The 14,448-nt window shown below is 52.5% G+C and overlaps 1 protein-coding gene across 1 annotated transcript in view; it reads left to right on the top strand.

The window, feature by feature from the left end:
• Window positions 1-14,448, top strand: part of GRIK3 (glutamate ionotropic receptor kainate type subunit 3) — an 88,343-nt gene that overhangs the window by 51,289 nt on the left and 22,606 nt on the right. The window contains exons 4-9 of the mRNA XM_065041447.1: window positions 481-662; window positions 2,629-2,682; window positions 5,779-5,952; window positions 6,836-6,979; window positions 9,276-9,383; window positions 12,756-12,869. Coding sequence (XP_064897519.1) covers window positions 481-662; window positions 2,629-2,682; window positions 5,779-5,952; window positions 6,836-6,979; window positions 9,276-9,383; window positions 12,756-12,869 — 776 coding nt within the window. The remainder of the gene's footprint in view (window positions 1-480; window positions 663-2,628; window positions 2,683-5,778; window positions 5,953-6,835; window positions 6,980-9,275; window positions 9,384-12,755; window positions 12,870-14,448) is intronic.

Consider the following 14,448-nt stretch of genomic DNA (forward strand, 5'->3'; position numbering starts at 1 on the left):
TTAAGTGACTGTTATGAACTATACTACTCATAAATTTAAGTATCTACTCATTTTTTTTTATTTTGATGCTGTGCATCATAAATAGTGCAGATTTTAATTTGTTCTATAGCTGATTAGCACATCCTGTCCCTTCTCAAGGGCGTATTTGCTTCAGAAAATACGTCGTGACCGCAGAGATGTCAAAGGTTAGGACTAACCTGCTATTCTCCTCTTCCCCACCAGTGCAGGGACCCCAGCTCAGCCATAGGCAGGCCCGGGAAAAGCCACTCTGCCTTAGAACAGCTGGAAACAGCTGGGTTTGTAATGATTGACACATGGCACCTTGGCTCTGATTTGCCTTTAGCAACGGCCATTTGAGGGAGAGAGGAAAGTCCTGATTGCGTTCTGTAAAGGAACAGGGGAAGAAACACCTGGCTGCGCTAGGCAGGAGGGGGCGAGGGCAGGCTGTGCGTAACGCGGCGGGTCTCGCGCTGCCCGCAGGGCTGATCCGGCTGCAGGAGCTCATCATGGCCCCGTCGCGCTACAACATCCGCCTCAAGATCCGCCAGCTCCCGCTCGACACGGACGACGCGCGGCCGCTGCTCAAGGAGATGAAGCGGGGCAGGGAATTCCGCATCATCTTCGACTGCAGCCACCTGATGGCCGCTCAGATCCTCAAGCAGGTGAGCAGGGGGGACACCGGGGAGCCGTCCTGCAGGGACAGCAGGGGCAGACCTGCTCCCTCCCTCTGGCCACGAGCCACAGCTGCACTAAGAGGTGCAACATGGCCATTTTTCAAGGATACTATTGGATTTCTATAGGAACTATAGTTTTCATGGCAAAAAAAAGTGAAGTATCACCAAGTGACTGTCAGTAAGAACAAACAAACGTTACGGGAGGACAAAGTGCCGTGGCCAAGTGTGTGTTGAAGGCGGCACAGAGACCGGTTCATGCCTGCTATTTTCAATACCTTCTTTGCCATCCGCGCTGCCGTCTGCCGCCAGTTGGTCCACAGGAGCCCCTGAAAGCGCAGGGTGTTTATAACACACGTCCTTTGCGTGTCCCGCTGCAAACAGCCGCGTCTGGGCCGGTGTTCTCCAGCCCTTCGGCAGCCCCGTGTGCAATCCTTGGCCTTTAAGGCAGATGTCAGTGAGTTTCCATTCCTTTCTCCCCGAGTTCCTCCAGTGGCACTTTTCGCAGGTTTGCTGCTCAGCCCAGCTCCTCCTCATCTCCCAGCGCCTTTAGGTTTCAGGGTCAATACGAGGATCTCACAAAGAAAGCTAAAGACCAGTTGGTGGAAGTGTGGCTCATATCAGCCCAGCAAGACACAGCCACAGAGAATAAATAAACCCCCTGAAGGGCTGAAAGAGCAAGCACATGGAAAGAGGCTTCTCTTGCAGCCTGCTTGATGCAGAAGGAAGGGAAGAGCTCAGAGAAAGCAGAAAGCCCGGGAGGGATTATTAAAGCAAGCAATATAAGGGACTCATTGTCTCCTGCCTATTATTTTAACATGCTGGCTGTGTTTGGTGCTGTTCACTTATTACGCAGTTTATTATAGTTTATTGTGCCATCTGCTCTGCTCATCACTGTGAGCGCAGAGTGAGGAAGATGGAGGAGAGGGGGGACCAGGGAGACAGAATCTTCCCGCGTCCTCCCGCCTGGCGCTGTGTGCGTGCCGGCTCTTCTCAGGACCCAAAGCCATGAACTGCAGCTTAGCAACGCTACACAGAAAACACACCGGGCTGAGAAAATGCCAGGGAAGGTTAGTCCAGCCTTCTGTTTGCCCCCCAAAACAGTAATGTTTGTATATTATTGCTGTTATCTACTTCTGATAACCACACCAGTCAGCTTCCTCGGAGCAACAGAGACATCAAACCAGCCATTATTTCATCCTCTTGGACAAAAATATCGTTGTAGAAACCTATCCCAGAGATGGCTCTGCCTGTGAGGCTGTTCCATCCCACCCAGCTCCTCTGTCCTCGCTCGGTTTGGGTCACTGTTAGTGCTTTATGGCTGTTTGGGGCTGCCCAGCTCCTCTGCCCGTGGCAGCTGGCGCTGCAGCGCACAGCTGTGCCCGTCATCACTGCCATGGGGCTCCCGTTCTCACCCAGAACTGCCTGCAGCTTCTCCACCAGGTTTATCATTTATTCATCTCCCCACAAACCCAGATGTTTCCTGCACACAGGCTGCCAGGACCGGGATGCCGGGGCTTGTTTCCTCCAGCAGGTCGGAACTTTCCACATACCACTGATCCAGCTGCAGAACCTGAACTGGAATCTCATTATTTACTCTCGATTGGTTTCACATGCTCTAACTGATGCTTCACACGCTGCGGTATCATCCCTTGCTCCAGCTCTTTGCACCCGGGTGTGCGGGTGAGGAGGGACCAGCCCGGCAGCTCTGTGGCCAGGGGGCAGGGGGACAGGCTCGTGGCCACAGGGACAAGCTGGTGAGCAGGTGACAAGGGGACAGGCTGGTGCTCACGCGTCTTGCTGGCCAAACACACACTTAACTGCTTCACAGACTGATCTGGGATCCAGATCCTGTGTTTATGGGTCTGTCTTCTGCTGCACTTCAGGTGTTGACGTTGCACGACTGTTGTGATATTCTTGTGCACACTCTTACTAACCTGTCCCTCCTCTCCCCAAGGCCATGGCGATGGGAATGATGACGGAATACTATCACTTCATCTTCACCACGCTGGTAAAGTATCTGATCTGTGCCAACACCTTTTACCCTCGCTGGGACTGGGAAGTGAGGAGGTGGCGACGCGGTGGGAGAGCGGGCTGGGTGTCCTGTGTGTCCTGCCGGTCCTGTCCCGGGGACACAGTGCCGTGGGACGGCAGAGCCAGGGCTGGTACCTGCCAGGGCAGGGAGGGCTGGATGGAGCTTCAGGTGGGACACAGCCCACAGAGATGTGGTTGTAAATCCCCCAGTGCAGCTCATCCCGAGACACGTCGGCCTCTCCTCAGGCTGCTTCTGGCCCGGCTCGCTCCTTGGGAGCTGCTCCGGCTGGGCACAGATGCGGGGTCTGGTTTATCTCCCCTTCCAGCCAGTTTGATCTCAGTGCAGCCACCCACGCACTGAAGATGAGCACCAGCGTGAATTTGCGTGGTTGCAGACCCCCAAACGGCGTTTGGTGGGACCAGTTCTCATTGGAACCGGGTCCGTGTCTGTGTGCTGAGCTCGGGCTCCCCGAGGAGCCGGCAGCAGCCCCGCTGTGGGCAACAGTTCAGTCCTGCAGGTTCATTTTGCATGAGAACAACTCATCTTGAAATTAACTCCACACTCATTAAACACGGGCCAGTTCCTCTCTGACTCCAGAGGCACTTCGGTTAGGGATTTTTGGCATGCCACTTTTGTTTCCATTTAGGAGGCTATTGTCTAGTGTACTGTTGAATTTTGTGTGATTTTGAAAATCCAATTTATCTTTTTGCCTTTAGGAAAGAAACAGACTAAACTAACCCTTAAAAACTGCAAAATTTATTTTTCAAATGCAAAAGACATTTTAATTACCCCTGCTGCTATTATCTATTCCAGGCAGCTTTGAGCATTTCCCAGATAACCTCCTATTAATCAGCCCCAGCTGAGCCTAGAGTACATTTCATGTGTAGGTACAGCCTGGAGGTGGGAAAAGAAGAATTATAATAAATTAATAGATAAGCAATCACAATTAATGCCACTTTCCTGAAATAACAGTTATATCATGGGAAAGATATTTTAATCTGTCATTCCTCAAGGCAATGTTTTCCTAGCTTGCAATGCATGTGCTTCAGCTCCTCCAGTACTAGACCCATGGGGTGCTAATGAATTAGTCTATTATGTTATACTGAATGTTTCTAAAAGGTCCCCAGTCAATACTGAGCACAGTGCATCAACACTTGGCATGAAATGCTTCGACGTTCCGCGAGGCTGCACGGTTCAGTGGGGCCGGCTCGCGGGGCTCGGCCACCGCGGGAGGATGAAGAGGAGGAGGAGGAGCCTTCTGAGCCTTCATCTAACGCACAAGCAGCTGCTGGACCCCGCGAGGCCCTGGGTGGCGACAGCCCTGAGCCCCAGCCCCTCTGGCTCCTCAGCAGCTCGTACAAACTGCCCCATCTCCTCCCGGCCTGTGAGCCGACGGAAACAAGAATGACAGACCCAACCCAGTTAGGCGCCAAAACAAACCAGTCCAGGGTGGCAGGATGGAGGGGAGAATTAATCTGCAGTGCAGAAAATAATGAGTGAAAAGGAATGTAGATGAGGTGGAAAATAGAACCAGATGTTTCAATCTGTGGCTGCACAGGAGCAGAAAATCCAGAAGAAAGTGATATGGCAATTGAGCCCCACACCTCTCCGTGTCCTGACACTCCGCTTGTAGGCACTTAGAGTCAACATTCTGGGCTGGTTTTCACCATGCCCTTTAACAAAACCTGGAGGTTTGTACCTGAGATTTTTCAGGGGGAAAACAACCAACCAAACACACACAACACAAAGCCCCTGAACTCTGTTGTGGGTGTGATTAATGACTCGGTCCCTGGCTGCACCTGCAGATTAAAGCACGGCATCCATCAGAGCGTGCCTTGGGGCTGCAAAGGCTTCAGGAAAAGATCAACCCCCCAAAGCTTATTAAAGCAAAACAGCTGTAAGAATTCCTCTCTCCCCACTCTGAGTCTCGGTTGCTGGCAAGTGCTGATTTTGTTGCGCTTTGCTCAGGGCAGTGTGTTTTAGGGCCTTTCCCAGCCCGCTGCTGCCAGACCCCAAGTCCTGTAGAGCCACATCATGCACAACAGCAACAGCCACGAGACCTCCTGATGGATTTAAACTCTTTGGGATAGTCCCTTATGAGAGCAACGAACATCATTCCCATATTCATCCCCCGCTCTACCACAGAAGACAGTGGTGTTGCCTTTCAGCCTCCCTATATTTTTACTACCATTGAACACTTGCAGAAACTGCTCAGGATAAGCTCTGATTAAATATGTCCTGTCCAACAAATGATCCCCCTTAATGAAGCCGCATCCTGACCACCATTCTGCACCCTCGGGTCGCTGCCCGGGGTTCTTGCTGAGCAGACGCGCTGTGCTCTGCTCCGGCCGTGTTGTCTGAGCCCAAACCGCTCAGACCAGGTACTGAGCACTGAAGTTAATCCCAAACTGCAGTTAATATTCAGCGTGTGGCAGAGCCAGGAGATGCATTAGGAAGCGCCTCTGCAGAGACTCCGCTCGCCCGTCTCGCTGCTGCCAGGCGCTGCTGGCGGGCTGCCCGCCTCCCGGCTTTGCAGATCGCATAAAGGGCACTCTCATTCATTTGCAGACTGTGTGGGCTGGTCGTAATGTCAAGAAACACGTCTTAGTTCCTCTTTGATAGCCGTCTGCAAATTGGCATGCTGCATTCAGAGCTCCTCTGTCATCTGCAGCACCCTGTGGGTTCAGCGCTCACAGCGAATCGCCCACGGAAAGGCCCCTGGGAGCTTCGGACACAGGAACTCTGCGTTGTCCCCCTCCCCTTGCTCCCAAGCCCCTTTTTCATGGTTACATGCAGCGGTTCTGGTTTTCTCCCCACAGTTCACTCGCCTCTTTCATGCTTCCCCTGCCGTGTGTGGGTGAATCTGCACATTTGACACCCCAATTCCCCCGACCCCGCCGAGCCCCGTCCTGCAAGCACTGACTGATGGCAACGGGCAGGACAAGCCACCAAACCCACGAGCGCATCGTCCTGCACCCTCTGTGGGCTCCACCTGCCCACCTCAGCCACAGACAGAAAACACCAACAAAACAAAGCTAAACAAAATGTTTAAACTGGTTTCTCTCTTTTAAGGATCTTTATGCATTAGACCTAGAACCATATCGCTACTCCGGAGTGAACCTGACCGGCTTTCGGATCCTCAACGTGGAGAACCCGCACGTGTCGTCCATCATCGAGAAGTGGTCCATGGAGCGGCTGCAGTCTGCGCCCAAGGCGGAGCTGGGGCTGCTCGATGGCGTCATGATGGTACGAGAAGTTTAAACGTGGGAAATCTGGGGAGCAGATCAGAGCGGGAGGGAGGGCAGGAACGTTCGTTAGGGACTAAGTGTTAGTTATTGGTTGTTGTACCGGTAACTGGACAGTGTGTGCCCGAAACCCCGCAGCACCCAGGAGAGGCATCATCCCCTCTCTTTGCTTTCCCCCCACACGTCCTGTGTCAGCTCAGGGCAGGACGATCCCCAGCCCAACGCCCGGCACAGCTGGACTGCGCCAGGCAGTTTGCTGGGATTGGTGCAGGGAGAAAGAGCCAAAGCTCTGCCCAGAGATGGGCTTTGCCGCAGCTTTGATGACTCCCTTTTAGGGTCTGATGGCAGCTCCGCTCCGCTGAGTTACTGCTCGGAAGGTTCGGCACCTGCTCGCCCATCTGTCTTCCCTGCCGGGCTGTCTCCGACCCCCGGAATTGCCGACTGGCTCCCTCCTTCCTTCTCCCTTCAGACCTGCCAGAACTCCACCCACATGTGGCAGAGCCTCCCAGAATTTCACCTTGAAACGGTTCCTTCTATCCCTCCTGTTCTTTTTTTCCCCGGAGGAGAGCCCCACTATTCTCCTTTATTCACCTACTTGTCTGCGGCGTTGCCCACAACTGCAGCATCGTGTTGTCTGCAGCGCTGCTGGGTTCCCCCCCCCAGATCTTCTCCCAGTCCCTCTCTCTGTGCTTCCCCAGAGGAGATCCTGCCTGTTATTTGTGTTTGCCTGGTGTCCTGATCTCAGCTGGGCACTACAGTACGTAATCCACCATGAAACTGCTTGGACATACTCTCGCACTTCCCCTCCATGCCATAATTTAGCAAACCTTGCTTCCTCGCTCTGGAACCACTATCGACACAAATGCTCTTCCCCTTGACTTTAGACAGACGCTGCCCTGTTGTACGACGCGGTGCACGTGGTGTCCGTCTGCTACCAGCGCGCCCCTCAGATGACCGTCAACTCCCTGCAGTGCCACCGCCACAAAGCCTGGAGGTTCGGTGGCCGCTTCATGAACTTTATAAAAGAGGTAAAAGCATGATTTGCAACTATTACTGCTTCCCGCTAACACAAAACTCCCCCCGCGGGAGCAGCGAGCTGCTCGGCACACAGGGTGCAGGGCATCACCTGGCGGGGACACGGCTGTAAAACATCCCCTGCCCGGGCAGGTACCACAGAAACATGCCGGGCTGCTGAGTGCACCCAGAATGGAAAAATCCCATCTTTGCCTTCAAAATAACATCTGTCCAGCTGTGCCAAGCATCCCGAACGAGCCGAGCTCTCCCATGCTGTCACTGAGATCTGCGCTGCGTCACGAGCAGCTGGACCGCTCGCTCTCTGAGGCCGTTTCTCAGCCGAGCACCAGCCATTTACCGTGGACAGGAACATTTGCTTGGGGCCCACAAAGGGCGTTCGGTGCTGCCGAATCCCAGCGGCAGAGCTGGCAGCGCGGGGTCCCTGTGCACTGACCAACCGCCTGGGCAGAGCGGGGGATTTAGCACGGAGGAGCCAGGGGAGCGAGGACGCAGCTTCGTTCCCTCTGTGTTTCCAGTCATTATGATTTCTCCCTGTTCAGCGCATGCAACTGTTCGTTTGCCTCTGGCTGAAGCGCGCAGGCAGCCTCACAGCACGGGTGTTGGTGAGCAGGGAGCTCACCAAGAGTGCAGTGAGAAGTGTCCAGCCATCCCAAACCAGCCGAAGCTCGCACCCCTGCACTCACACCCCGGGTTGGCTCCATCTGCAAAAAGGAGCCCTCACGGAAGAAAAAAATGAAGGCGGAGCCACAGGGAGATACTGCAAACCCTGTCTTTGTGATAAAAAACCCTCTTATTTACCCCAAGGCCTTTTTAAACTTCGCTGCCTGGGGCAGTTTGCACGGCAAGTTATAAGAGTGGCTGCAGGATGGGATGCACGAGTGGGTCACATTTAAAAGGCTGGGTACAAAAACCCCTAAAGTTTTCAAACAGAGGAGTAGCAGGAGGAGAGAAGAAGAATGATTCCCATTGCAGAGAGAGAATGAACTCTTTTCTTAATAGGCACTAAAGACGGTATTCTCTCCTCTCTCTCTCTCTCTCCATTTTGGTGTTTTGTTCCCTCCTGCAGAAAGCCGCTCCAGCTGGCTGCCAAAACAGAGTGTAAATAATTTGTTTGGTTGGCTCCTTTTGCAAATTACCCTGAGCCTCACACTCCAGTGCCTGCCTGTTGTTTCCCTCCTGGCAGCGTGTCAGCGCGTTGCAGGGATAAGCTTCCTCCCCACCGCAAGCAGAACACGCAGCAATCGCTCTCTCTCAGCTCCCAAAAGACCAAGGGGTGCACAGAGGGACGTGTCCCCGCAGCCACCCCCTCTCCAGCTCGGGGACAGAGCCCGAGACGCGATTGCAAAGCAGCAAAGGGTGTCAGCGGCCTGGAGCATCCTCCTTGGGACGGGCGCTCACAGCACAGCCCAGCGCTGTCCCCGGCACCTGCTGTCCCCAGCACCTGCTCCGCCAACGCAGCCACTGCCTGACATGTAGGGCTCGATCACCTCTTAAATCAGAGAGAGCAATTCTGGTGGTGCTGCAAAGCGTACGCTGGAAAAGAGACAGCATCCCAGCAGCATTTCGCTGAAATGAATCTGGAGCTCTTGACGCCAAGCTCCCATGACCAGCTCCCAGGTCAGACCAGGCTGTGCAGGACCTTGCGCCTTCAAACTGAAATTCTCCAGGAACGGGGCTTCCGCAGCCCCAAGGGCACCAGCCCTGGGCTCATCCTGCCAAAAAGCAGAGCAGCGCTATGGGCACAGCACTCCCACCAGATCCCCATGCCTGCTTCACAGCACAGAGCCTGCTAGTGCGGACAAGCTCCTGGCCTCTTCTGCTCCACCTTCCGTCCGGAAGGAGGGAGGAGAGCGTTCAGGACACCTCAGCCTCCACACACCTTGGAAGCATCAGCAGGTTCGTGCAAAAAAGGATTATTTATGAGCCGGACTGGAGTTGTCCCAAACCCCGGCTCCCCGCAGCCCCGCATTTATCAGTGCTCCAAGGATAAATGCAGCGCACAAGGATGCCGTGATAAATGCAAGCGCTTTTCTACTGAGTCATCACGTCCTGCAACAGCTGGTGGACACAAAAGGTGCAAACGAAAATTGTAGCGAGGACTGCAAGAGAGTTGAGAAAATCTTCAGCTCTGCCTGCACTCTGAACAGTGACAGAGATGGCTGTTAATTAATCATGCTCTTTGGGGACTAAGAACCAGTACAAGGACTAATTAAAAGAACATACAGTGTAGGGTAAAAGATTATTTATGATGCCTAGTAACAGCCCTGCTACTTTTTCTCCCTTCCACAGGCCCAATGGGAAGGATTAACAGGACGAATTGTCTTTAATAAAACGAGTGGTTTACGGACAGATTTTGACTTGGATATCATCAGCCTCAAAGAAGACGGTCTCGAAAAGGTAGGTGCGGTTTGTCTTACCCGCTATGGCTTAGTCTATCTCCGACTCTCAGGCAGCAGAGGAAACAGTTGGTGGTTGCATCACTTCCATGTTTTCTGGTTTTTACACAAAAGGGTATTTGCTTTGTGGGATTCCTCAGATCCTTTTCCACGCCTCAGCCGGGACTCGGTGGCCCCGAGCGATGTGTGTGGGATGCAGTGGGATCCAAGCAGCCGGTAACAGCTCCCAGCCCAGGCCAAGAGGGGAGGAATAAAGCCCGTCCCACCCCCCATCTCGCTGGCCTTGCTTACAAAATGCTGATTTTTCTGAGGAGGCAACTGCACTTGAAAGCAACACCTTGGTGTGATTTCCCACAAAGAAAATTGCCTAAGGCTTGGAAATGGCACCAGCTTATTACTGCCTGGATTTTGGAGGAGGGCGCAGTGTGTATTTTTGTTTATTTCTGGGCTGGGTTATCCAAGTGACAATAAGCAAAAAGCAAAGTGTGGTTTTGCCTGGTTGGTTGGAGGGGTCTCATTCGGTTTGCCCAGGAACCAGAGGACACACAGCACAAAGGCTGCAGCCTCAGATCCTCCTCATTAGCGCAAATCTCCGGGCACAGAAACACGATGCTGATGTGCAAATCTGATTCCCAGGTGTTTGTGGGGATTTCATTTCCTTTTCTTCAATTACTTATTTAAATAATAATAATAAAAAGGGCCATATGCAAAGCATTAATGCTACTGGAACGTTTCGAGGTGAGGTCAGTTGGTTTAAGCCCAAAGGAGCAGCCCGATGTGCTCCCGGGGTCCCCCCAGCCTCGTTCTGCTGAAGGTCTCTGGCACACTGACGGCAGAGATTGGCCAGCGGGCAGCAAACCCCCTTCCCAGCAGAGTCTGCTTTTCGACAGGCACAAGGTGCCGAGGGGCAGCGGGGACGTGCACCGAGTCCCGTCCCCTCCGGCACGGGGACAGGTGACGGGGCTGCGGGAAGCGCCAGCCGGGGGCACAGAGAGGGACGTTTCAATTAACCGTGCAGCGAGCGGCCCAACACGCACAGATGCCCGTACAGGGAATTAATCAAACAGGGCTGGAGGCAGCAGTGTGATCAGGGTGCAGTGAAGCTCCGTGGCACCAAACAGCTTGGCCTCCCCATCCCCCTGTTTTTACAGTTTGTTTTGCCTTTGGTTTGGAATAAATCGCTGCCACGCTTTCTCACCACAGCAGTTGTTCACTCCACGTAAAAAATCTCAAGGTCGCCACGGCGCTCTCCTAGCGAGTGTTTTTTGGTGTCGAATACAGAAAACAGTTCAAATCAAGCCAATGGCATTGAGGCTGAGCTGCCGCCAGCCCAGCCGATGCGGGAAGAGCCGCCTCCTCGCCAGACCTGAGCAGGAGATGATCTCTGCACCTTGACTTCAGTTTTTTACGAAGTATTTTGTATATAGAGTCTAAACCAAAAAAACCCAACGTGTCTTTTTGGAGCACAGCGGCACCGACATGCCGGAGAGCTGTGCTGGTGGAATAACAGAAATGTGCGTAGATTTGGGTACCACATGATGTTTAGGTGCAACCGCAATATCTGTCACGTCAAGTTGCTCAGGTGTGGCGGGGAATTGCTGGCACCAGCCGCATTTATTGCTGTTGTGTGTCACACAAAGCCCAGAGGAAGCGCCAAACCCTGGCGCACACCCCGTGCAGCTTTTGTCTCCGACAACTCGCGGATTTCACAGCTCCGCTGTTATTTTTTGAAAGCTCCTTGTCAGCTCTAGAGGGGTTTTGAAGTATCGATGTCACATCTCTGCCCAAGCGAGGTTTGTGTCAATAGTTAAGCTGAAATAACAAAACGCCAAACTACAAACAAATCCCGAACGGATTGTGCGTTATGTATAATAGCTTATGTTTGTTGAGCTTTAGGATTGAACTCCTGATCCTCACGGCTCCTGGATGTTCCAGGGATTACAGGAGTATTAACTATACCTAATTACATGTGGTTTGACTATCTGACTTGCACAGTTCTCTTAATGCACTTTTTTTCTTTCTTTTATCTTAATATTTTAAACTGATTAATTCAGGCTTAAGTACTATGTATTCAATTTCTTAAAGAAACCCCAGCAGGGCAGAGTTACCCGCGCCTGCAGCGCTGCTGGCCGCGGCCTCGCATTCGCTTCTCTTCTCCCATGCAGAACCACCATCTTTTGACATCGCGGCTGTTGTGTGATCGAAGGGAGATGCGGGGGATTGCTCAGGTTTTACCTGAAATATTTAGAGCCTTTCACAAAGTTCATGGAAACTCTTCTAGAGTTCATGATGTTTTTTTGCCAGGCAGCATTGCTCATTACAAAGTCTCTTTTTGGGGAATGCAGTAAAACCAAGTTCTTCCCTTGGACTGCTGAAGAGGTTGAAGCAGCTTAAAAGTAGCAATAAATAAAAGATAGGAAGTCCTGGCTCCCGGTGGGTCTGAGCCGGCTGCCTTTGCTTCCTCTGAGTCCCATCGCACAGTTTGACCCTACGGATGGATCGTTCTGTTCCCATTTCCACATGGGTTTGGTTTTTGTCACTGCCAGCCTGGCTAGACGGCCACCCCGCTCCTTCTGCTGCCGGCACCCCCACGTTCCTCCAGCTCCCCTGACACTTCATCTCCCGTCACAGTCCTTTAGCCACTTCAGCCTTCAAAGTCGGGTCTAAAGCCTCCCCGGCGCCACGGAGATCAGGTTAACAGGCTTAGAGCTGCCTAGATGACTTCTCTTAAATAGAGACACGTTTTGCTATTTCTGGGTCAATAGCCTCCTTCAAAGCCTCATCTTTTATTAAAATTGACAGCCCGAGAAGAACAGAGCACCTCACATTGGTGGGGACTGTGGTGGCCAATGCCCGTCCCAAGGGGTGACCTGGGCCAAGGGGACCCGGTCCAAACGTCCCTCTGGTTTGCCACAGCGCGGAGTCGGGAACGGTCCCCACTGTGTGCAGAGCTGGTCAAGTCCTGTCTAATCTTCCCTACCAAAGCAAATTGGTGGGAAAATAAAGAAACTGGCCTTATATTTGTATTTGTTTTCTTTTGTTCTGCTTCACCCGTGCCCAGAGCTGACTCTCCAGCCCGGTTTGATGATTCGCTCTACGCGGTACCTTTGCAAATTGCTCGTGCAGCCCCTGAATTCCACTCACCGTGGTCCTCTTCCATAGAGCTGCATCAGAGGGCAGCGCGAGCGTTGCTGGTGAGACACGTGCAGCTGGAGTCACCTGCAACTGGAGGGTTAATGCAAATCGCCTATTTAGGTGACACAAGATGATCGTTTCAGTTTGCTTCTGCTTACTGGAGATGAAAGCACCATCTCCCCTACCCAGGCCAGGACGGTGTCACTGGGTGTTCACGGGTTCGCTCGCTTTGTTTCAGGTTGGAGCGTGGAGCCCTTCCGAGGGTTTGAACATCACAGAAATTGCCAAAGGACGGGGGCCGAACGTCACCGACTCGCTGAGCAACCGATCTCTGATTGTCACCACGGTCCTGGTAGGTGACTGCAAGCTCATCTCTCTCCTCCCCCCCCAAATCCCAGAGACACTGGCTTAGCTGTGACAATCACATTTCTTCCCCCTCAAGTCGGTATTTGATAAACTAGCTAAGAGTAATGCCGTTATCCCGCAAACCGCGGTTGCTTAACAGGTCTCCTCCGCTCCCAACTGTCACGCCGCGTTTTGTTCTCACATTCGCTATTGGATTTGACGGCAGGCATCAGATCAGTATGAATTTTTATTTACTATCTAATGAATTATGACTAGTGGCATTGGTTTCCAGACGGCTGTATTACACAGCGCAGGCTCATGTCAGCCCTGGACAGCCTGCCCATGACTGAGCCTGAACTGCGGCTTTGCCTATGGAAACGTTGGGCCCTTTGTGTTCCGTATATTCAGGAGGCACAAAGGTACAGAGGGTAAAGGTAATTCAGGACCGGGGTGTTGGTGAAAGGTGTATGGAGAGGACCAAGGGAAACTAGAAAAGATGCATCTTGTGAGGGATAAGACGCGTGGCCGGGGCTGTGGAAATGTCTGGGTCTAGGGTGCGATAATCACCAGATCTCAAAGGCCACGGCATAATGCGAGATGATGGAGCCAGGAGGAGACCTGTCAGCCATCCGCCTTTGACATGCTTTTCTCAGGCAGCGTTTTCATCTCATACTCCGCGAGCATGTACAAATTACATAATGTACACGGGTGATATCAGTTCCTATTAATTGTACAATTCCTTGGGCATGTACATGTGCCACGGGGTATCTACCTCAAATCCGCGGCGGCCCTGCAATCCCCTCGCCTGCGGGAGGAGGAAATGTGCTCAGCCCCCAGTTTTGCAATAATTACATTTCCGTATACTGGATTCTAAAAAATAAAACACACCCTTAAATTTGATTTGCATTTGCACTGGTGTAAATGATTGTAGAAAAGCCAGAGGAGGGAACTTTAAAAGGAAAAGCATGAAAGGTTATTTTTTCGCCTTTTGCTCATATTGCAATGACTTGTTGGAAGAGAAATATTACCCCGGCAGCCAGCACCGCTCTCCCCAAGCAATATGGGAACTGTGAAGTTATGAAATTGAGGGCACCTTCACTGAGAAATCGATTAGCAAACCGAGAGAGCTTGTGAATTGGATGTCTGGCCATTTTCAGTAATAAATTGTGAAATAGTCCGTGAATAAGTGGTTCACAGAGTTCAGAATTACCCCCTAGGAAATGTTTGAGACCTGGAGATACATTACTGAAGCGAGTGGCGTCCTAATGTTCAGTGCTTCGGCTGTTAAATATGTATGTAATCCCTACAGCTCTTCCCCAAATTAATAGTGCTTTATGGCTGCTCTGGAGCCCGTGTATTCATATCGAGATCCAGGGATCCGGCTGATTCACAAACAAAGCCCTAATTCCAGGGAAGGCGCAGGGAGGGCAGGACCGAACCGAGCTGTGCGTGCCAAGCTCAGCTCTGCGACGGGATGTTACCGGTTTTGCCAAAACAGGCAAGAAAACCAAACCGCGGAGGTTTGGGGCTGCCCACCCCTCGCCGTGTTCGACCCACCGGCCCGCGGGTACCGCGCTGCGGGGCGG

This window comes from Columba livia, chromosome 26 (genome assembly GCF_036013475.1).
Source record: "Columba livia isolate bColLiv1 breed racing homer chromosome 26, bColLiv1.pat.W.v2, whole genome shotgun sequence".
Taxonomy (NCBI): Eukaryota; Metazoa; Chordata; class Aves; order Columbiformes; family Columbidae; genus Columba; species Columba livia.